At 40.0% G+C, this 23,971-nt stretch overlaps 2 protein-coding genes across 5 annotated transcripts in view; one reads left to right on the top strand and one right to left on the bottom strand.

The window, feature by feature from the left end:
* Positions 1 to 16,112, top strand: part of nlgn2a (neuroligin 2a) — a 248,474-nt gene extending 232,362 nt beyond the window's left edge. For all 4 annotated transcript variants that reach the window (XM_008435581.2, XM_008435578.2, XM_008435580.2 and 1 more), the window contains 5 exons: positions 3,930 to 4,115; positions 9,026 to 9,291; positions 10,147 to 10,300; positions 11,571 to 11,937; positions 12,094 to 16,112. In XM_008435581.2, coding sequence (XP_008433803.1) covers positions 3,930 to 4,115; positions 9,026 to 9,291; positions 10,147 to 10,300; positions 11,571 to 11,937; positions 12,094 to 12,931 — 1,811 coding nt within the window. In that variant the 3' untranslated portion in view covers positions 12,932 to 16,112. The remainder of the gene's footprint in view (positions 1 to 3,929; positions 4,116 to 9,025; positions 9,292 to 10,146; positions 10,301 to 11,570; positions 11,938 to 12,093) is intronic.
* A 945-nt stretch (positions 16,113 to 17,057) lies between these two features.
* Positions 17,058 to 23,971, bottom strand: part of LOC103480576 (interferon-induced very large GTPase 1-like) — a 117,339-nt gene continuing 110,425 nt past the window's right edge. Inside the window, exon 5 of the mRNA XM_008435577.1 lies at positions 17,058 to 22,820. Within this exon, the coding sequence (XP_008433799.1) occupies positions 18,145 to 22,820 (4,676 nt within the window). The 3' untranslated portion in view covers positions 17,058 to 18,144. The remainder of the gene's footprint in view (positions 22,821 to 23,971) is intronic.

Here is a 23,971-nt window from a genome sequence, read left to right as displayed (position 1 = left end):
ACTCAGAGGGGTCCTTCCCAGTACGAGGGCGTAAAATTTGAATAATTCCAGAGATAATTTGGTTGCCACAGCCCGGCAATGGGAATAACAACTTTACAGAGATAAAAGTGAACAATAAGACGGAGAACAAACAGCAAAGCAAATCACCAAGGGGAGCTGCTGCATTTCAACCAAACTGCTATTTGTGAGGAAAAAAAGACTCTTAAACCTGATGAAGAAAACAGAAATGTTGTCATTTACTTCCCCTTTTTCCTTTTCCTCTTTTTCTCACGTTATTTATTCCCTTCTGGAAATAAAAAAATTATTTACCATGAGCTTCTGAACTGTGAGAATGGAGCTGAGAAAATATATTTTCTGGACTCATCTGACAGAGAATAATTGCGACACACACACACACACGCACACACACACACACACACACACACACACACACACACCTAGAGACATCTGCTACTCCAAACATCTATTCATACAGGATGAGGCGTGTTAGCAGTGTGTCCTTCAGTCAGACGGTTAAGTCATTGTCACATGGCTACATGTGTGAACAAACCTGAATGTAAAATAAGGAGGCGCATAAAAAAAGCATAAAAAACATTACTGCAGGTTTTATTTACACATGCAGTTCAGAAAATGCACTCTTTTTATAATTTTCCATAGATGTGTGACTGTTTTACGTTTGCAGAAGCCAGAAGTCTGTCCATAGCATGATGTCTGATCCGGTATGGAAAGAGTAAAGGAGATGCAGGGGAAAGGATGCAGTCTTTTCTGTAGTGTCAGCCTTTGATCAGCATCCCTGTGTGTGTGTGTGTGTGTGTGTGTGTGTGTGTGTGTGTGTGCGTGTGTGTGTGTGTGTGTGCGCGTGTGTGTGCGTGTGTGTGTGTGTGTGTGTGTGTGTTAAGCCAACCCCTGGTGTCTTGGAGGCAGATGAAACACTGCTCCTCTATCCGGGAGTCACAGAACACCCACTGTCCTCTGCGCCTGCTCCTTTTATTCATCTCCCCTCTGCCTCGCCCATCTAACCCGTCATTCCTCACCAATTTTAAATACGATTCGAGCAGAACAGAGTTTTCGTGTCACACGTCGCCGTTCTTGAACCATCCTGCACGTTTTCCAAAACCCTTCATCAGATTACGGGGCATGTTGGGGGCGGATCATCACACACTGACTTATTGTCAGACAGATGAACGCAGAGAGAGAGAGAGAGAGAAACGACATGAGAGCGTTTTCTGTCTGCTTATGTTTCTCCACCTGCACAACGCCACTTTTTAAAAATAAAACTATTAACACCCAGAGAACAAAACATTTGATGCGTCATTAAGCTGCACAATGAGGGTAAGAAACAGATTTATGTATTTCCAACCGGCTAATATAATACCTGGACGTTTCAGCAGCATTATGCTCAAAACACGGCGCTGACACAGAAGTATCGCTGTTCTTAGATTAATTACGCTAATTAATGACCTACTTAGCATAACTGTTGTTTAATTTATTGTGGTGTTTACAGTCGGGCATTAAGGCGGCTTATTCGCCTCGTGTTTGCGCTTCCCTTTAATTAATTTACCCAAACGTGCCGCTTATTTTTATGCGTTTCTGTAATTTAAAGAGCGGCACCGAAGGGCCGGGCTCCGGCGAGAGTCTAATTGATAAACGCCTTGTTGGCTTTTGTTTCTGTGAAACAGAGATGATCAATAAATACGAGCGGAAACTGGAGTTATGTTGGCTTCAGCTGAGGAGGGAAACATTTGGCTGGTGATGTTTTCCTCTCAAAGTGAACATTTCTTAGACAAACAGTTATTATTTATTGTCAAATTACAGACAGCATAAATATTCACACAATAGATGATAAGATACATTTATTATCTGTTGTTCATATAATTTTAGCTGGCTGTAATGAATATTGAGACTGCCGAGATCAAATTGTTCTTCGAAATGTAAATTTTATGGGCGTATAATACATATGATGAATAAAATATTGATTTTAAAAGATGTTTCTTAATTTAGTGTTTTCTGTTTTCTAACTGCTCTACTATTTATTAATATTAATATCAAGACTTTTATTAGTAATAGTATTTTCTGCCATATTTCAGAATCAGAGTTGTCATTCCTTTTCTTGCCACACAGTGGCGCCATTTTCACACAATTACTACTTGATAAATATCTGCTGCACTTTTTTTCTATTACAGTATTTAACTAAGTCACTAACATGAACATAGTTATTAATAAATATAATATTACTTTATATAAGATAATTTACACATATTTATTAAAAAAGGATTAAAAAGAACTTTTCAAACTGAGCTTAACAGCCTGTATAAATGCAAGATTTACGATGCAGTGAAATATTATTTGATTTCTGCCTTGAAGATAATTCATCTATTTATATTCTGACTAGTTAATTGTTTTTGGGTTTCATCTTAATTACTTTAATAAACATAAACCTGAAAAATAAACAGATGGTACCAATCTTTACTCATGACCAGCTTTCAGTGTCCTAACCCCATAAATTCACATTAAAGTGACATAAAGTCACATTTCCTGATCAGCTAAACCAGTTTTACTGTATAATTGCATAATTTTACAATGTTAAAGCCTTTTAAGGTTTTTAATTAGTATCCCTCTTTGTTTGTTTTTATAACCTAACCTTGGACTATCTGTTTATAAGTGTTTAACATCTATTGTTTAGGCTTAATGAACAACTTATCCAGTTGGCTCGTCTTTAATAGGCTCTAATTAGAGGTCCCATTCAGAGACTCTCGGTTAATTGGTACCTAAGTGGAAACGAGTTATGTCTTTGGTTGAGCAATTAAAGGCGATCATCAGAGGAAAATATCAGCCAACAGAAGAAACGGCGTGTCATGGAGATCTGAGGTGCAGAACAAGGAGACTTCTGGGTTTAATTAGGCATCAGTGTGGTATGGAAAGCCGTCATGTTCACAGTCAACATGCATGAATTAGACGTTCATTCATTCATGTGGAGTAACAGGATGACGTGTCTGAATTTCTGGACTTGAACATCGTCAGAAAATCGTGCAATATTTCTGAAAATAGAGACGATGTTAACAGTGTTTCTAATACTTTACCTTTAACTTCCTGGCTTGTTTGACAAAATACAGTGTCTGATTTAATGTTTTTATTTAGAATCAGTCGATCTATGTGGAGAAATTAATATATGTTTAAACAGACTGAACATCACTGGAGGCTGTTTACGTTATATTAAAACGTTTCACCTTGAGGAAGGTTAAGAACATTTAGTAAATATTCAGTGTGTTAATGTTTCTGCTGCTGCTTCTTGTTTATTGCTTTTTAACTGTGCATTAAAAAGCTCAAAGGTTTTATGAGTATTTATTGATGCTTTCTACATCCATAAAAAGTCCACATATGGATTAAAAAGTCCACATATTTCAGGAGCTTCATCACCACGTGAAACATTTTACAAAGGTTAATTACATGCAGTTGGATGTTTGAAAGGATTTATTTCTGTTAATTACGATAATTTAGACTTACAGCTAATAAAAACATGACATTTTTAATACAGAAATGTTGGTTTAATGAAAAGGATGTTATTTTCAAAGGTATCAGAATATTTTATTTTATTAAATATGACTATAGTTTACTGATTCAGCTCTAGATGCTTTTTTTTCTGATCAGAAAAAAAAAACTTCAGGATTTAAACTGTCCATTTGTAATATGGCAAGTTAAATGTTTTTTTTTTGTTGTTTTTATTAGTTCACAAGCATTAAATTATAATTGGAGTTTTATCTAAGTCAACTATTTGGATTATAATAGTTGTGTTCTGCAGTTTTAGCTACAATCTGATTTACCATTCAGAGAAGGAAAAGTTTACATGACGGAAACATTATGAAAGTTAATAGCATCGTTAATTCTCTGCTTCTGTCCCTTTTTCCACTTTTCCTTTTGTCAACCAACAGGTTTCCTCAGCACCGGCGATCAGTCCGCTAAGGGGAACTACGGCCTGCTGGACCAGATTCAGGCTCTGCGTTGGCTCAACGAAAACATCGGCCATTTTGGCGGCGACCCTGAGAGGATCACCATCTTTGGATCTGGAGCAGGAGCCTCCTGCGTGAACCTGCTCATCCTGTCTCACCACTCTGAGGGTAAGTTGATGCTCTGCTGTGCAGCACTGATTGAGTTTTATAGAAAAATATGAATTTTATTTGTTAAAACTGTCATCAGCTCATGACAGTATAATAATCTATGAAAAGATCGATCTCATCCACCTCCTTGTTGCTGTCTGAAAAAAATGCACCAAAAGCAACCAATCAGAATCAGGAGGGCCTTAGCGCTGTCAATCATACATGTGTACACTTTGCTTAATGTGCTAAAGGCAAAGGAACAAGAAAACTGGTTATGCTAACTAGCTTTAGCATTCATGGCAACCTCTGCTATCGAGGAGAAGCTATAGTATAGCAGAGAGCAAGGAGAGGCTGTAATTAGTGCATACATGAGGGTGATTGACAGCACCAAGTCCCTCTTCATGACTCTGATTGGTTGTTTTTGGTGCAATATAAACTCAGGGAGAAGACAGAGGTGATCTTTCTTTTTTTTTTTTTTTCTACAGATTATCTGTCTTATATTTTACTGTCAGCACATTATTACAGTCTTAAGAAATAAAAAAAATAATTTTCTTTTATTAAAGGTTGCACACTGCTGCTTTAACCGAGCAGAGAAACATGACAGACGAGGATAACATAACATGTTTCTGGGTTGTATTTGAGCTCAGACTGTCGGATCATTTCAACAGAACAGAACAGACAGACAGACAGACAGACAGACAGACAGACAGACAGACAGACAGACAGACACACAGATCTTAATTATGCAGAATGGCAGCTTCACCTGCTAGAACCTGTGAGGCTCACTTGACTTCCTGAAAGAAAACACGCCGCTTGTCCTTTGAGCTTAAGGATTTGAGCACCGAGTGCCTAATGAGCGCGTGCAGGTTTGATCCTCTCTGCGTCGCTCACATCCTCAGAAGATAAATGAGTCGGGAGCGCCGGCATTACCCCACATTACCTGCCTCGCCGACGCCTCTGTTGTGCAGCAGGAAGGCCCTTCCTTCATCAAAACCCTACAGGTGTTCGACCTCCTGCTCCCCATTACCAGCACAAAACACCCCGGGGGCTAAGCGCCGACGCGGCCCCACCAGAGGACAGAGAACTGCGAACCGGGCCGCTTTGATCTGAGCTGAGATCAGCGTGGCTGACGATCCGCGGCCAAACGGCCACGCGCTCGCCGCCTTTGATCACGGCGTCGTTCTTGAAGCTGTCCTCCTCAGATCCTGGCTCCTCTGTTCTCTGCGTCGCTCGAGGTCTCGCCCTGAATATCGCTGTCTTCTCGCCCCGTTTTCCCGACTAACACACATAAACTGGAAAGGCCAGAAGTGTGGGTAAAAAGAAAGATCTGAAAAAGCAGTTTCACATCTGCTCTGATTCTCTGTGTGTGTGTGTGTGTGTGTGTGTGTGTGTGTGTGTGTGTGTGTGTGTGTGTGTGTGTGTGTGTGTGTGTGGATCTCAAGCATTAAGCAGTCCTTTAGTTTTTCACTAATTCATTCTCTGTGCTTTGAAAACAAATGTGAGATCTTGACTGAGCCTCTGCCTGCCACTGATGTGTTAACCCACCAAACTAACCCAGAAAACTTCTGTCTGCTTCTATGAACTTTTAACTAAAACTATTGTTTCTAACATGCTGGAACGATGAGGAAAAATCTGTTTTTGTGACATAGTAGTAGTTCTTTTTTTATGCTACGAAGCGTAAAGTTTATGAAGACTCATCATCAGTACTGCATTAATGTTATGCTTTCATGATGATTTTTAAACCGTTTTTTCAGGAAGACGTGATAACAACGTAATATTTTTAAATGTAAGCAGTAGGTGCACCAGTTTTAGATTACATGGAGGCCAAAATCTTACAAATAATTTGTCTACTCTGATTTTTTTTTGTAGCGTATTTCTAATATTCCAAAGAAAATCCAGGCTTGAGAAGCTGAAATACGCAGGTGGAATGTTTTTTAACATGTTAGCTGGCATTTGCAATTGTTATGATTCATATCTAAAGGCTCAAATATATTCATACACCAACATTAATGTGTCCTTAGCAGTTTGTAGTTTGACCACAGCCATTCAAAGCCTGACTCTTGCTGAATATTTGACCTCTTCTTGGTTTCCAGTCTAAGAGCTTTCAGTCAAGCAGCTTCATCAGTTTTGATGCTTGTTTGGAGTCATTGTCCTGTCCAAACATTCAAATCGTCGCGTTTGCATGAAAGGAGATTTGTCAGGAAGGTCCAGCTGATTCTGGTTTTAATATCGACATGACCTGAGGTTGGAGGACCAAAACGAAAGCTCAAATGAAATGTGCAACAAGCCACGTCGACGAATCAAACACCTTCTGGAGAAACATGTTTGAATTTAACTGGAGTTTTCATTTATATTTAAGCTTGTATGTGTAATTTTGACCAATCACAGTGAATTTAAGCATCTTTCGTATTTCCTGTTCTTATTCGCTAACGGCCACATGACTCCAGTGTAACTACTGCTAAAAGCAAATGATTAGTTTTCCTAATATTAACATCACAACATAGTTTTTTTTCCCCACATTATTTCAAAATGATTAAAAACATAATTCCACGCCTGAAGTTATAAAGTTCAAACACAAATCATAAACTGTAATTAACTGTAATCTGCTTAGCATTTATGAAACAATCCTAATTGGGTCATTATCACCTTTGCTGCATAAAACAATGAAAAAATAATCACTGGTAGAAGAAATAAAGATTGTACAGATTAAACTTTGTGTTGATTTCACACTTTGAGTCAGGATGTGGTTACATGTTAGCAGCTTGTCTTAGAAGTTTAAAAATCCACTTTAAATCTCTAAATGTGCTTCATTAAAACTTGGTTTTATACATAAATTTTCACGCTGTGTGTTAATTACAGTTTTTATAGGTGTTAAGTTTATTTTATGACTTTCTGAGCTTCTCATGTAATTAAACACTTTTAAATTCTTCTTCTATCTTTATTTTCAGATTGAGACCAGAACTGTTCTCTCTGCATTTAGGTTTTTTTTAGAGGTTTTACATTGAATTAACCCTTTAACCACCAAAAGTTTCTTTCATATGCTGACAACCAACCCGCTGTCACTGTCTGTCTTCATCCCTCTGCTTTGGCATCATCACCTCATCATCATCACCTTCCTCTTCATCAGCATCTATCGGTGTAACATCAACTCACTAGAAGCCGCCTGTCTGTCATCCTCCCTCCCTCTTTCCCCCTCCGTCATGGATCCAAGGTAAGGAGTTTGTCATTCTGTCATTAAAGGACACCGATCATGTCAGCAACAGGTTGGCACAGATCAAACCTGGCAGCAGGCGGTGATGAAGGCAGCGCTTCGTAACGTTGATTATTATTGATTATGACGAGGGACAGAGATAAAAAATAAAAAAGAGCATCACTGCCTTGCAGACGTATTTGTATTTCTTCATGTATTGTCACAAAACATTAATAAATTTTATTGGGATTTTATGTGGCAGATAAACACAAAGTAGCATAAAGTTATGAGGTGGAGGAGAAATGATCTGTGGACAAAAACCTGAAAACTGGAGTTTGTATGTAGCTTCTTTAGATGAATAATAGGGTTATAGCTGGAAGTCTTTTAATTTGGACATCCAGAGACCAACATTTGTGTTTGCCATAGACTCTCAATTTGATTTGATTAGGCCGTTCAAACAAATTGACATACCACACAACAACCCTGATCAGCTTCCTGAAGGAAAACCGTCGTTACTCCAGACAATCAGCGCACCACTACTTCCATGTTCTACAAGGAAACAATAATGCAAAGATAATTATCAGCAATTGTTTTGCTTTTATCTATTTCTGGTAATTTTATCACCTCTTCTAACCCTATACAGCTCAAATACACCAATATTATTATCTGTGTCACAATTATTGATTAGTAACTGAGAGGGTTCCTAATTGCTGCCATATTGGTTTGTGAAAAAACGTAATTTTTTAAAGCAATGGTTGCCTCCTTGTCTTAAAGAGACTTGAAGATTGCACAAATAACACTGTAGATGCCAGAAAGTCCTGGAGACTTTTCTGCATAGAGTTTGTAATGTCTCCATGTGCAGGCGTGGGTTCTCTCCAGGTACTCCAGGTTTGTCCCACAGTTCAAAAACATCCCTGTTAGGTTAGTTGTTACTTCAAATTATCCTTAGCTTTGTGTGTGTTCATGGTTTTTGTGTTTGTGTTGCCCTGTGATGAACTGGTGACCTGTCCAGGATGCTTCAGTGATGATTTCTCCTCCAGACTGACCTGCCAGTTGAGATACAAGATCAGATTTTGATGGCTCCATATTTGTTGTGAAACAATCTGTAAATTAGTACCCAGGTGATAAAGAACGATGTGATATGAAAAACAAGAAAAGACAAGATGCCAAATAAAGTAGCAGAAGCGAGTCCAATCTTAAGGACTAATAAAATATAGCCGTCTCCCTGCTCTCTCTCTGCCACTCCTGGTGCAGATATGCATGTAGGTGTAGCTGTTTCCCTGCTACTTCTTACTATAATTGATCTCTGAGGGAAAGGAGACTCTGCAGCTCTGCTTAATAATTAACTGGCCAATCTTCAGCCCTGGAGAGGAGAGGGAAAGGAGAAAGGAGAGAGCCAGAGAGGAAACGAGAGAGAGGCAGGCGGCCCCCTTAACGAGCCACTCGACTGGCTTCAACGGCTCAGGATGGGCAGAACTCAGGAGACGGAGGGAGAGACTGAAGGAGGGAGGGAGGTGTAGAAATAAGGCAAGGAGAGAAAAGAAAGTTAAAATGGATCTTCTGACTTATCGGAAGAGCTTGTTCCCACTGCTACCTCAGTGTCCTTAGCTGCTTTACGATGGAAATCTGTCAGATTTTCTGTTATGTCTTCAGAGAATATTGAAAATCACTAGCAAAGAATACAGTGCAAAACCTTCAATAAGGCAGAATATAAATGTCCTTTTTCAATCTCGTCCATTAGGTTTGTTCCACAGGGCCATTGCTCAGAGCGGCACGGCCATCTCCAGCTGGTCCGTCAACTACCAGCCCCTGAAATACACCAAGAACCTGGCCAGGAAGGTGGGCTGCACCTACTCAGAGACCGCCGACCTGGTGGACTGCCTGAGGCGGAAGACCTTCAGGGAGCTGGTGGACCAGGACATCCAGCCGGCCCGCTACCACATCGCCTTTGGCCCTGTGGTGGACGGAGACGTGGTGCCGGACGACCCGGAGATCCTGATGCAGCAGGTGAGGTCAGATGGTGACCTCATCATTGTCTGAGTGGCTCTGGAGGAAGTAGAGAAGTTGCAGTGAGGTGTGGATGTGACCTTTCCTCACAGGTACAGGTCAGGCTGTGACACTCAGCAGCTGGTGAGAAGCAACATGTTACTGAAAGGAAAATAACTCGGCTTGTAAAACTGCTTCTAGAGGTGGACGGTGGTCAGCCTGTGGCAATAAGCAATGAAGGGCATAAGAAAATAAAAATAGATGATGTCCAGTCTGATGATTACTAAGTTTTGAAGGGCAATTTCAGAAACATCAAAAACATTTTTATTTCTGGCTTCTGATTTGTGTGTGTTTTATTTCCTTTTACTCTATTGTTTTTTAATTTGTTGTGTTTTATTTTGGATATTTAAATGTATTCCAGTTAGTGTTATTTACTAAATTAAAGTTTATTGTTCTTTGAGAGACCAAACTTGAATTATGTCATTATCAACATGTTTCTTAAAAATGGTCTCAAATCTACAATAATATCGGTAATAACAATGATTTCTGGGACAAATTATTGTCGAGAAATCCTTGTTGAAGGAGGAAGGTAAAATAATTAAATAACACATTAATATAGAATAAGATACTTTAAACATGTAACAGGACAAAGCTGAAAAACTGTTTTCATGTTCACTCACCTGCTGATGGTGGACGTCTGGAAGGTGTTACAGTTTGCTTATCTTTTTTTCACAATAATTAAATGTAAAATTAATCTGCATTGAAAGAGAAATTTGAGAGCAAAAAAATCTTTGCAGCACCTCTAATAATGGCTCTTGGTTCAGGACTCATCTAAATGTGTTTACAAACCTTGCAATCCCCCCTTTGTGCCACCAGGGGGAGTTCCTCAACTATGACATCCTCATAGGTGTGAACCAGGGAGAAGGACTGAAGTTTGTGGACGACAGCGAGGACAACGATGGCATCTCAGCTGCAGCGTTCGACTACACCATCTCTAACTTTGTGGACAACCTCTACGGATATCCTGAAGGTGAGGAACCTCGACCCCGAACATCTGTCGGTGTTTGAAATCTCTCCGCATGATCCTGTTTTACATAAACGCCTTCAGAGATCTATTCTTGAACATGAAAACACATCAAGCACCTCAGAATCACAGCCCCCCCATTGAAGTGTGCATCTTTAAAACAATATGTGAGCAAGAAAATGAGAAGGAACAAAAAGCGAGTTTGGTGGAGTGAACCAGCCAAGACAAGCATACTAATGAGATCGCCTATCATGGAGATTATCTTTCACCGCGGTGGGTCTGTGCTTTGGCCTTTGGGGCTCTGTGGGCACTAATGCTGTCGCTCATCAGCCCCCAGGCAGCCGCCGCCTCCCAATCACAGAGCTGTTGTTCCCAGCAGCTCAGCCTGCAAACCCCTCGCAGCAAGCCGCAGTCCAAATACACACGCTTGAATAATGCAGCTCCTTCTCAAGTTCTCGTCAGTCATTGTGGGATCTGAAAGGCAAATTCTGCTCACTCTGTCTCGCCTTTTAACATACGCCGCCTTGAAACACGATTTGCAATCCTAGTGGTTTTTTTAATTTTGCCACATTACAGCCACAAACTTCAATGCATTTTAGAAAAATTTCATGTGATGGTCCAACAAAGAGTGATTTATGATTGTGAAATGGAGGGACATTGGTTGTTAATTTAAAAAAAAACAACAGAAATCATAATAATCTGGTGTGCATGTTTCTGTCTGCTGGCATCAACGAGTCAGAATATTCAATATATACTTTTACAAAGCCCTACATCTTACCTCATTAAAATGCAGATACCGTGTTTCCCCGATAGTAAGACACCCCCGATTGTAAAACGTATCAGGGGTTTCAGGGGGGTCGGCTAATATAAGCCGTATCCCGGTACCCCGAAAGTAGTCTTACTTTCGGGGAAACATGGGGGTATTGTAGGTATTGCCTCCCTCTCATCTAGCTGCGCGCCGCTTCCTGCCCACATCCGCACCGTCCCCCTCTCCATATGTCACCGCGCCGTCCCCTGCACTTCCTTTTATAAAACTGTTTTGTAGTGAATACAATACTGTTCAGGTTGTTAATAAATGTTAATTTTATGGTTAAAACTAAAAATTCGACAATTTTTTTCCAATATAAGACATACCCCGAAAGTAAGACATAGTGGGGCTTTTGGGGATAAAAAGAAAAAAAGACACTGTCTTACTTTCGGGGAAACACGGTAGTTTCTATCTACCTCAACCTTCCCGGTCACATTTCTTAATCCTTTATCTCCTGTTTTCTTGCAGGCAAAGACATCCTGAGAGAAACCATAAAGTTCATGTACACAGATTGGGCAGACAGGGACAATGGTGACATGAGAAGAAAGACTCTCTTAGCTTTGTTCACAGACCACCAGTGGGTGGCGCCAGCTGTGGCTACTGCCAAACTTCACGCTGAGTTCCAGTCGCCTGTTTATTTCTACACGTTTTACCACCACTGTCAGACGGAGACGCGACCCGAATGGGCCGATGCCGCTCACGGAGACGAGATCCCGTACGTGTTCGGCGTGCCGATGATCGGCGCCACAGACCTGTTCCCGTGCAACTTCTCGAAGAATGACGTGATGCTGAGCGCTGTGGTCATGACTTACTGGACTAACTTTGCCAAAACTGGGTAGGTTTCATTTTAATCTGACATATTTTAACTCTGTCTAAGTCAGTAGTTATTGATACGTAAATGGACCTTTATTGAAGCGTCCATGGTGTTTTTCCAAAACATTATCAATGCTTTGTCACATTAATCAACGATTCTCTTTTCGTTTTCCATCAGCGACCCCAACCTCCCCGTCCCTCAGGACACCAAGTTCATTCACACCAAACCCAACCGCTTTGAAGAGGTCATCTGGACAAAGTTCAACCCAAAGGACAAGCAGTATCTCCATATCGGCTTAAAACCTCGAGTTAGGGACAACTATAGAGCCAATAAGGTGGCTTTCTGGCTGGAACTTGTCCCCCATCTTCATACCATCAATGGCATCTTCCCGACCACAACCCGATCGCCATCTGGCCCTGGTCCAGGCCCGGACACCTACAGACCCAGGCCAAGGACTCCAGGTCCTCGAACCACTCCCCACCCCTACTCAACCTTCACCTCCGATCCTGAAACCGAGGGCTCGGACCGTCCAATCCAGGACCTCTTTCCTGGAGACACCCGTGACTACTCCACAGAGCTGAGTGTCACGGTCGCTGTGGGAGCCTCTCTTCTGTTCCTCAACATCCTGGCATTCGCAGCCCTTTACTACAAACGCGACAAGCGCCACGAGATGCGACGGCACCGACTGTCTCCGCAGCGCGGCGTACCCTCCAACGACCTCGCTCACAGCCAGGAGGAGGAAATCATGTCCCTGCAGATGAAGCACTCTGAGCACGACGCTCACCACGACCTGGAGCCTCTTCGACCACATGACATCCTGCGACCCACCTGCCCGCCCGACTACACGCTGGCGCTGCGCCGGGCTCCGGACGATGTACCGCTGATGACGCCCAACACCATCACTATGATCCCAAGCACCATCACCAGCATGCAGCCTCTTCATGCCTTCAACACCTTCCCCTCCACCGGCCACAACAACACCCTGCCACACCCCCACTCCACCACCAGGGTATAGTAGGGACTGGCCCACCCAGCACCACCTAAAGACAGGGAGTCCTGGATCTCCTACCGATCTAGAAGGGAGGCCTGTGGTTGAGGGCCTTCGTTCTGTTCTTACATTCTCTTGTTTCTCAAAAAGGAACTCCACCTCCTCCATCATGTGCTGTACAGCTTAGCAGGAGACACAACGAACTAAAATGAACTGCGTTGGAGCAGATGATCAGCTCGGAGGCGACGTCGATCTTTCAGACATACCTTTTTCCAGGAGGGTGCACAGTTTCCAGTCTAAAGAAATTTTCAAAAGGACAAAAACGCTTTTGGACCTTTGATGTTCTCTCTTTTTTACTTTGGTGTCAGCTTTTACTGTCTTCTAGAGTGTCGTGTGAAGTTTCTTATTCGTTTCTTTTCTACATCTGTGTCTTATTTACGGCTCATTTGACTTCTCCCCTCCGTAGGGTGCTTCTTTGCTTCAAGGAGCAACAACGTACTGAGATGTCAGAAGTAACGTCATTTCAGTCTACCAATACGGTTCGTGCCAAATGTGGTTTTGCTTTCTGATCAAGGTTGAGATGAATTTTAATCCCTGTCTGGTAACACAGGCTGTATGTTCTCATGACCAAGTGCCAAACTGGCCTTTGATTGTGGTTTCCTTCCACTCATCTTGTTTATTTTTGTTGTTGTTCAAGTGTTTTAATGTGGAAAGATTTTTGCTGACAATATAGATATAGAGAAATGATATTATATATAGTTCTATATAAATGTGTACAAAGGAGAAAGAATATAAGGGGGTTTTCTCAATGGGGATCTATGCATGAATTATTTTTCAAGAGAGGCAACATGGAAAAAGGACGAAGAACCTGTCAACGCACGTTTTCCCAAATGAAATTAAATATTTCTCAGCTCATAAAATTCCCCCACAAATTCATTAAAAATAGGAAATTGCTGCAAGTCACAGATACTCCACCAGTTAAAGCAACAAAACTCATCACATATTTTTATTAATGGTAAATTACGCATTAGCTCAACCTGAGATTCCAACATTAGCTGCTTTCTGTCAGTTCTTTGGGTTCACAAATGTATTTTATTTTTAACAATGAAAAAAAAAGAGATATTCTGTTAATTATGCATTCAATTGATCTGTGTCTATGAAGTGGACGTATTAAACTACACAAATTATATCAGAACCGCTTTTTAGTCGAGGCAGATAGGCAAGTTAACTCATCTCACCTTGTTATCTTCCATATTTCCCCCTTTTCTAGATATTTTTGACACCCATATTAAATTCAGTAATCTCCACTGATTATCCGGTGTAGCTTCAAGCACACTGAGGATACTTAGCAGGTTTTAACGCAGAGCTGCAAAGATGAAGGAGTTTCTCAACAGGGTAAAGGTAACACAGTAGATGTCTGTTGTTTCTAATTGTTCTCCTTCTGTTAGTTTAGGACTATATGATTTTGCAGCTCTGCTTTTCAAGATGAAGATGTCAAACATGCATTATGGGTCCGTTAGCAGAACAGGAACACATGGTAGCTAACATGGCCGACAGGTGTCACCGTTGCTGTCTTTGAACATGCGCTAGCTTTAGCTTGTTTTTTTTTTTCCTTTTCTTACTGCCTGGCGGTCGGGGAGGGCTGGAAACGGGTTCATACGCCCAGCAGCTGAGATTTTATAAACTGCTGAACGGGAAATGTGCACAATGCAAAATCACACGACTGGACAAAATCTGCGGATCAGGAGCCAACAGAATAAACGGACGTGCTGTGGCCAAGAGGAGGACGAAGAAAAACTCGCACAGCCTTAAATGTTGAAATTTGAACCAGAAGAGAAAACAAACTGATCAAAAGAAGATAAAAACATTCAGAGACTCTACGGTCTTTCTGTCTGAAATGTTAGCCAGGGGGACCTACTGACCTGCTAATCTGTCAAAATATGAACTCTTTTGTACTCCTGTGGACAAAGGAGGTGGTAGCAGGTTGTGGAGTCGATCTGAACGCAGCAGCTGGGAGGAAAACGTTTAGCCTGGATGTGGTGGTTTGTTTTCTATGTCAGCACTAGAGGGCGCCATTGTGGCGGATTTCATTCAGTCCAGAGGAACTGGAGACAAACAGTCCTGGTGGGAGGATCGATGGAGATACACAACATCTGGATCAGGATCAAAACTGTACATTTTTAAGTGTAAGAATCAAACAGAGGAAATATTTGTAAATATTAAGTTTCTTGTTTTTTTTTCTTTGTTTTTTTTTGGGTGGATGAATGATATGCTTATTTGGTGACAACAAAAGACAACAGGTGCAAATTAAAACAAATCAAAGGAAGAAAATGCAAATTCACTCATAATCAACAGGAACATATTTAGTTTTTAAACTTTTGACAGATCATCATTATGTAGATATGCTGTAGCATCGTGATTCAGCCTGAATCAGGAAAGTTTCTGTAGCAGAATTTTACTAAAGGCCTCAAACAACAAAGACCCAAATAACATCCAAATATGACAAAATAATCCAAGTCTGAATTCTTTGCTTGAGTTTTTTTTTAAATTACATTTTTTTTCATTGTTAAATATTCTATTCATAATCACAACCCTTTTAACTACTGAATTACTACGACTTTAAAGTCAGACAGCACCTATACATTTAACATTTTTTCATTAATTTGATCCGAACTCAAACAAATTCACTTTATGAAATATAACATCATGTAGCGGTGTTTCATGTAGCTGCTGATTTATGTGTTGTACAACATGTTAGGGCTTTAACACCATCAGATGCCTCATGAGATCACAGAGGTGGTCCAACGTTTTGATTTCTCTCATTGTTGGTTTGTTGTAATTAAAAATCCTCCTATAGTGATGTGATGCAGAAGAAAGGTTGATGAGAAAATGACCACAATATCAGATTGGACCTTTAATCAGTTCAGATGGGCATCAAATCACATTATCCAACAAATAAAAGTGATGCAAACTGGGTCTCCATATAATCTGCACCTGTTGTCTTACATTTTATATTCTATGTTGAATTCAGAAACCCAAGACTTGAGATGAACAAATCTGTTAAATAATGGAAAATAAAAAAGATTAAAAAAGGAAAGTGAAATCATATAAATAAATGAGGTGATGATATTTCTGTTACTTTAGAAGTTATTATACACTGTATGCTGTGATTCTGATCTGGGAAACATTAAAGACATTCATAGCCAGACTGCAGTCTGTGTGTCTTTATTCTGCTATAAAACATAATTCAACTCTGGGACAATTTCAAAATATGTCAGGATACCAAACAAAGGAAGAATAATTTGGCTTAAATCATGACAAAAACTTAATTTAGTTTTCCTAGGAAAACAGTGAATACTACATTTTATTGTATTATTTGACTATTTAAAAATCCTCTTATAATTCTCCATTCATTTTACACCCAGCAGTTCACCTGCAGGACTCATATGACAGATTTGCTCTGAAATGATGACGCCTCGTTATTTCAGAGAAATGCTGCTGATAAAGATACATTTTTCAGAGAAAGAAATGCTCTTCACTGTTTCCATCCACATCTTAAGTATTTTATTCTGCGCCATCTTTTTTTTTTTTTTTTACAACTTGCTTCACTTTTTAAATCTTACACCTTTTCACCTGTTTCACCTAGCAGTCTGCAAATTACACTTTTGTCTCCAGTCTTGAAATATAAGTAAATTACTCATTTCTATTTGTCAACCTAAAGATGAGGTTTAGATGGCATGTCTCTGTCTCCATTTGACAACTTCCTCCTTCAAGTACAGCAAGAGCATCAACACCTTTGTAAATAATTTATCTCTCAGCCTAATAACTCTTGAGAATAAATAATTCCGTGTTTTCCTTCTATCTCTGTTAGCTAGTTGCTAAGCTAAAGCTTAAAGAAATGACATTAGGAAATGCAAATAAGATCTGGGGTAAGCGATGACACACTAGGTAACGCCCTCTTTGGGGCGTAGCTCAGAGAGACAAAGGAATGGGAAACTTTTCTGGGATGCTATTTTTGTCTGTAGCCTGTTAAAGGTGGCAGGTCATTAAGGTAGCTGTATTTTGGTATTAATAAATGGAATTCATGAATTCAACTCACTGACTTCTTTAACCTCATACATCAAGAACTCAGCATGGAGAACGGACAAATCTCCACACTCTTTACTGGGTTTGTTTATTGTATTACTTCAGCTTTGCAATTGTCTTCATACATTTTAATGTCAATATGAGAAACAAAGAAGGGACTGTAATATAAAAGTGAAAGAACAAAAATTATCAAGGCAAATTCTACAAATATGACATGTTGGGTTGTGTTCTAATGAGACACTCTCCGTCATGCGAAGCAGTTTTAGCTAAATAACTAAACAGCTTCAAAATTCACAAGTAGAAATGTTAATAGTTTCCCTTGTTAAAACATTTTAATCAGAAGGAAAACAAGACAACAGATTTTTACACAGTGAATTTTTTACATCTTTCAGCATTATATCCCACGATGAAGACATAAACTTTCAAAACAGTGATGATCATTTAAATGTTTGGTTACATCATATAGTTTACTAGATCAGACAGTTAAAAATTAAAATAAAGTCAGATTCTGTTTCTTTATATATGCAATGTTATTACAACTTTTATATGGTCATACAATTTATATATATGTGCAAATTTGATCACAGCACACGTTATATTCAAATTAAATGTTTTGATTTGACCCTAGTTTGTATTGAACTGAAAAAATACAAAGATTTAAAATTAGTACTAAATTGCAGTTGGTTTCTCTCTATATATATTATCTAAACCAACATGTTTCTGCAGACCCACATTAAAAGTTTGGTAAATCAACAAACACTTCATTCTACATTATAATTATGAACATTTATATTTGAAAACATGAGGACCCTAACACGTTCCTCGAAACCAGATGTAATAAAAGAAAAGGCTCAGAATCCAAATTTGTGAAGGAACATTGTAGAACATTTTTAACTGGTTGAATGTTTTCTGTATTACATTGTAGAGAGATCAGTCTAAAATAGTTAACAGGTCAAATATTTGTCAATTCATAGTCATCTGAGGGGACAAAATGAAATAGTATTTTAGTGTTTAGGCTCCAGAAATGCACCACATGATATTACGAACCAGAAAGGGGTCTGGACTCTGCATTAGAAAAATGTTGGGTCTTAGAGGAGTGCTTGGGGAAATATAACTGCAAGAAGTGCCCAGTTCCAAGGACCATAAAAATGTCTTTACTTTATTTTAAATGAATCTTCAAGGCTTGTTTTCGCCTGGATTTCAGTGATATTTCTCCATACTGAAGGGATGTCAGCTGGCAGTGCATTATATGCTTTAGCAAGATCATTGTTGTACTTTGTCATTACATATTTCCAGTAGTCTGACGCTTGAAGGCTTACATCTGGAGAGATTTTCCAGAATGGAAAAATTTCCTTGTAATTTTTGTAAGGATGCCATTCATTGTTTGTTGCACTGCAGCGAAACTGTTTGTCACTGATAACAAGAGACGAGCAAATGTCTATGACAAGCTTTCTTGATGAATCCCACCTAAACTTACCAAAACCTTGTGGTCGGTGGAGTGACGCAAAGTGTTCAGTGTGGGCTTTTCCTCCTGCTTCACATGGTACGGCACAGAATGGACACTGTCGGCCACAACCAATCACTCTGGCAAAAAGCTCATTTTGGGGTTTCAAATTGAGTTTTTTCAGTTTTTGATCAAATGGTATTTCTTTCAACTCCTCTTGAAGACATTTTGCCATTCCCTCGACAGAGGATGAGAGCCAGTGAGCAAACTGTTCCTGGTCAGCGTTGTTCAGGACCATGAAGGCACCAAGAGCATCCTGGGAAATGACCAATTTATCCCCAAGTTCTTTGCAGAGATCTTCAACAAATGTTTTGAGGTCTCTGCAGTTTTTTGATTTTGCGGCATTGATGGCATCAATGATGCTGGTGACACTGGACTTCAGGTGTCTTTCCTCAATCTTTTGTGTTGCAGAGCAGCTGGAAAACTGCGTTTTTATCTGTTTAAGTATTCTTTTCTTAACATAAATTTCATAAGAGGATCTGTAGCTCAGGAAGTCATCAATGTTTTGGTTTGAAAGCAAATCTTGCAAAGTTGAATATTGGAAGGACATTCGTGTGCTGAACTCTTCTCTTGTCAGCATTTCATCAACGATATCAGGACCCATCTTTCTGTAGACAAAGTCTTCAACAGCAGGTTTCAGACACTGGTTGGTGAATTCTTCAGCTTTCTTTTGGCATTGGTCTCGTTCATGGAAGACGTCTTTGAAATCTGCTCGAAACTTTTCCTTGGTTTTCTTCAGACATATGTAAGGATCATTTTTCTGTATGAAATCTTCATGCATTTTCTGAAAGTCTCTGGCTGCAAAGCCGCAGATGTGTTGTTTCAGAGACACCTCAAACTCAGTGTCAGTTTTTATGTCTTTGTTGTTCTGAAGACTTTTATCAATAATATGTAGAATCTCTTGAATGTATGTGTCATGATATTTGTTGTTTCTTTCAGTTTTTTCACTAACAAATTGAGTGCAAGTCTCTATAATGTTGTCAGACATTTTCTGTACAGCCATCACATGGTCTTCAATGTTAAAAAATTTACTAACTGTATGTATAATTTTTTTCAAGGCTCCGTCAGCAGTGTATTTAAAGGTTTCCAAGCCACACTTTTTCAGATCCTTTTGACTTAGTAATTGCGATGCAAGACTTCCCCTGTGGGACATGTTCACTCTGAGACAACGTGAAACGCTTGTAAAGACATCTGTGTTCTTCTGTTCAGAAAAGGACAGCTTCTCTAAAGTACTTTTCCACATCTTATCAAATTCTTTGTTCAACTCCTTGTCTGCCATATTAAGTTTTTTATTTCGACACTCATCAATTAATAGGCACACTGCTTTTTCAATTTCTTTTGTATGATTTTCCTTGATTTTATTCAGCTCTTTCATCCCTTGCTTGAGGTCAGCTGCTGCTGTTAGCTGGTTAAACACTGAATTTTCAATTTCTCGTCGAAGGCACTTTACACTGTTTGAAAATTCCTCTCTGTATCCTTCGACCAGATAAACATGACCTTCTGTTTTCTTGAAATACTGACCAAGGTTGGCAAGGAGAGTTGTTTCCCATTTAGACAGCTCGATTTCTGCCTCACTTTTCAGCAGARCWATGAATTCMYYYAYRTCAGATRWTTCAGATKTTSCAGCAACTGTACCAAAATTGGWAATYCTWGTTTCTGCWKTGGTGACCCAGYTGTACATTTCYTTTTTGAACTCCCACTCCCATTGGTTGTACTCTGTGCAGAGTCTCATGTAAGCATCAGCCACCAGGCTGTTTCTGAAGCTGAAGATGAAGTTTTCATGTTTTACTGCGTTCCACAGGCTTGTCATCCACTCTCTGAACTCCAAGAGGTTATTAGAAGTTGACCCACACTTTCCCAGCTGTTGGATGATGTTTTTCTTGAGTTCATAGACAGCCTCACTGTATCCTGCATTTACTGGAGCCATTGGTGGGTTTCCATTCCAGAGTCCAGGGATGTAGCAGTTCCCTGTGTCTGGATTATACTCCATCACATCAGTGAAGCTCTTGTTCTCCTCTTTCTTCTCCATCTTAGCTGCTGCCTGGGTCATCTCATTCAGCTGTTCTAACAGCAGCTTCCTGTCTCTCAGGTTCTTCTCATGGGCTGAAACATCAGAAACATTCTGGTGAACAAACTGACATTGAGGCTTTTTGCCGACCTCCTTCATCCTGAGGAAAGCATGCACCACTATCTGCAGGATGTCTTTCATCTCTGTTGAATTCTCCATKGCAATATTGAKAATGGTGATGTCACTCAGACCAACAACAAATGTTGCCAGCTCATTGTCATGCTCATAGCTGTTGTCCAGCTGTGCTAGCTCTGGTGACTTTAAGCCTTCAGTGTCGATGATCACCATGAAGTCACAGTTTAGAACTTTCTTGAAGTCTTCATTGACTTTAATGAGCAGCATGAAGGCACCTCTAGTGCATCGACCACTGCTGACTGCAAACTGGACTCCAAACATGGTGTTAAGGAGAGTGGACTTCCCTGTGCTCTGAACTCCAAGAACTGTGATGACCAGGATCTTGTTCTTTGGAGACACCAAGTCATTGAGCTGAGAGAGAACATCACTCACCCATCTGAGAGGAATGTTGGAAGCATCTCCATCTATAAGCTCAAGAGGAAATCCATCCAGCAACAACTGAGCACAGAGTTTGGGCAGATGTTGTAGTTGTTGACGTGATGGATCTGTTTCTGGAAGAGAAAGAGAAGCTTCGTAGATCTGACCCATTTCACGGAAGAAGTGCTCAACTCCCAGTGAGCTGCTGGAAAGTTGTTGGTCAATTTCTTTGATCTCTTCTTTGTTCTCAGAATCCTTGCATTTTTCCTTGTAGAGGTCCCTGAGTCCAGAAAGCTTTATACGTGACAGGTTGTCGAGGTTCATTCTTAGCCATTTCAGAAAAAAGCGCCTCTCTGTTCCTGGGCTGGATATTGCATTGATAAAGCATGTCATTGCTCTTGATATATCATAAGAATTCTGTTTTTTCCGCAGTTCTTTTATTTGCTCCTGAAGATCACTTTTGTAATTTTCAACGTTTTGTGACCCAACCTTTTGAAGGCGAAATTCTTCCTTCTCTACACTTGTCAGTTCCTTCCATATTTGGCCTTGAAGGGGAAGCTGATCTTCTTTGTATTGAAGAGTGTCTTGTATTTCTGCAATGATGGCATCTGCATTTTGTTTTCCAGCCTGGCACTCTGAAGAGTCCTCATCAACCATGATTCCTAGCTCATGGGCAACGTCAGCCATCTGCTCAAGTGTATTTGTGTTGGACCTCTCAACCACACAACAAACTGTCTTCCTCAGACTTTTGACAAAATCTGCATCATTCATGGACCTAGTCTTCAAAATAATGTTGCTGTTTGTCAAGCATAAGTCAGTGGCTACTTTTTCCAAAGCATTTAGACTAAATGTTTTGCTCTGATGATTACCAACCAGGAATATCTGTGCCTTGAAGTTTTGTTGTGAAAGTAGCCTGAAACTCAATGTAGGGTCATCAAAGAAAACAAAAACTGCAGCAGATGTCTGACACAAAAAGGAGAATTGTGTTTCATGTGAAGCAATGTCTCCACGAAGGTTAGCTATAGCAACTGGTTCACTGAAGATGTCCATGTTTTTGTTTCCACAGGGAAGGTACCAGGTCATTTCAGTCAGTCCATTGGATATTCTTCTCTGAACRTCTCCACACTCCATGTYRTGGTGAACAAAGGTGTCATGGTATTGCTGAGAGTTRCWYAKAAGTTTATTGAGGATCTCTGATTTGGACAGAGAGCACTCACCCARTCTCACAAATGAKATCATTGGAAGTTCAGAAAGAACTATTCTTTCTTCTATGAAMCCTTTTGAYTCTGMAAGAKCTGGAGGTCTGTACTTCTTAACAATGTCTCTCATGGCCCACAGCATGAGGGTGCACTGCTGTGTATCACAGTTAGGAAGCAGCAGAGGAACAGAGAACTGACACATGGACATTTTTAGAGCTAATTCTTGATGAACAAAACCATCAGAACACAGGAAGAGAGCAGTGATTAAATCAAGAGGGTTGAGTATTTCACTTGCATTTGTAGTGCTGACAAGGTCTGAAAGATCTAATATTGTATGATTTGCATCATGACAAACAGATTGGCTTTCAGACGTACATTTTACATTCCTTGAAGTCACATTAACCATCATCAGTTTTTTTAGAAAGTACCATGGAAGTTCTGATTTACACTTAACAAGATGATCAGTGATGGTCTTTCCTTCAATTTGAAGTATCTTGCTGAGTGAAAGCTTTTTTGTCATGTAATCCTCCAGTCCTAGATCCACCAGCAGGTTCTCCAATTTTGTTTCTGTAAACATAACATTTCATAGTTTAGAACTACGCAGATGACAGAGACTGTTTTCACAAATCTACAGATGTGTCTGTAAAGTGCCCAACTGACTTTGTCTAATGTCTAATGTAGTCTAATGCAACATAAAATTGTGACCAGGCCAGATCCAACCACCAGACAACAACTACATAACAGCTATGAAACAAAAGGGTGCTGATAAACCGATAAGGCATAGTGCTTCGTGTTTGGGCCAGTATATGGCCATGGAAATGTAACGTTTAAATGTAATGTACTGTTTAAATTTTAACTTCCATTCTCTCATTCTTTGGTTTTTCCACTATTTGGCTCCTTCATTTCTAAAATCTCGCGATAGTTTTAATATAATGTCAGCAGTTCTCGCGAGACTACTGGACAGCCAATCGCTGTTGAGTATTAGGGTTACATGTGCCACTGCAGCCTATCTGCTAGGTATACTAGCTGGAGTGGGGAAATATAAAAGAGTAGGACGCGGTTGGAAGGAGCAAAGCTGCAGGTCAGTTAAGTGTTGTGTCATGTTTTCTTCTTAATTCTGTACGATGCTCATAGGAGCCTACTACCATGAGCAGAGTTGAGATGAGGTGAAAAACCCCCGTTTGTATGAGATATGAACTGCGGAATTGGTGAGTGTTTCTGTGTGTGACTTAATGTTAGCTGATGTCACTGTTTGTGTAGTGGCTAAATTACTGTCAATCCAGACGCCCATAGTAACTTTGAACAGACAATTGGAGAACAATAAAGTGCCTTAAATGTTGATTGAGCACTCGTTTAGATTGCTGTTTTTACATTTCATGTTAACTAATTTATATGGTGCATATCTGTTGGATTTTTCATGGATGTAATTTATATTGAACTCTATTTATTGAATATGCTTTTTGATTGAAAATGATTGTTGGAGCTATTTATAGTGCAAAAAAGTGCCACTCATTGAATTTATGTGCACACTAGAATGTTTTGATTCTATATTTATTGAGGAAATGGTCCCGTTTTATTCAGGCCAGGTTGATGCCGAGCTGAAGTCCAAACCTAAAGCCTAAAGGAGGGATTACACTTGTAGTGCCTGAAGATTATGTTCAACTGCCAGGCTGGTAGGAGGCTCCTTGCAGCCAGTGAACAATTTTGAGCCCCACTTG

The sequence above is a fragment of the Poecilia reticulata genome, linkage group LG18 (assembly GCF_000633615.1).
Source record: "Poecilia reticulata strain Guanapo linkage group LG18, Guppy_female_1.0+MT, whole genome shotgun sequence".
Taxonomy (NCBI): Eukaryota; Metazoa; Chordata; class Actinopteri; order Cyprinodontiformes; family Poeciliidae; genus Poecilia; species Poecilia reticulata.
This window is presented reverse-complemented; position numbering and strand designations above follow the sequence as displayed.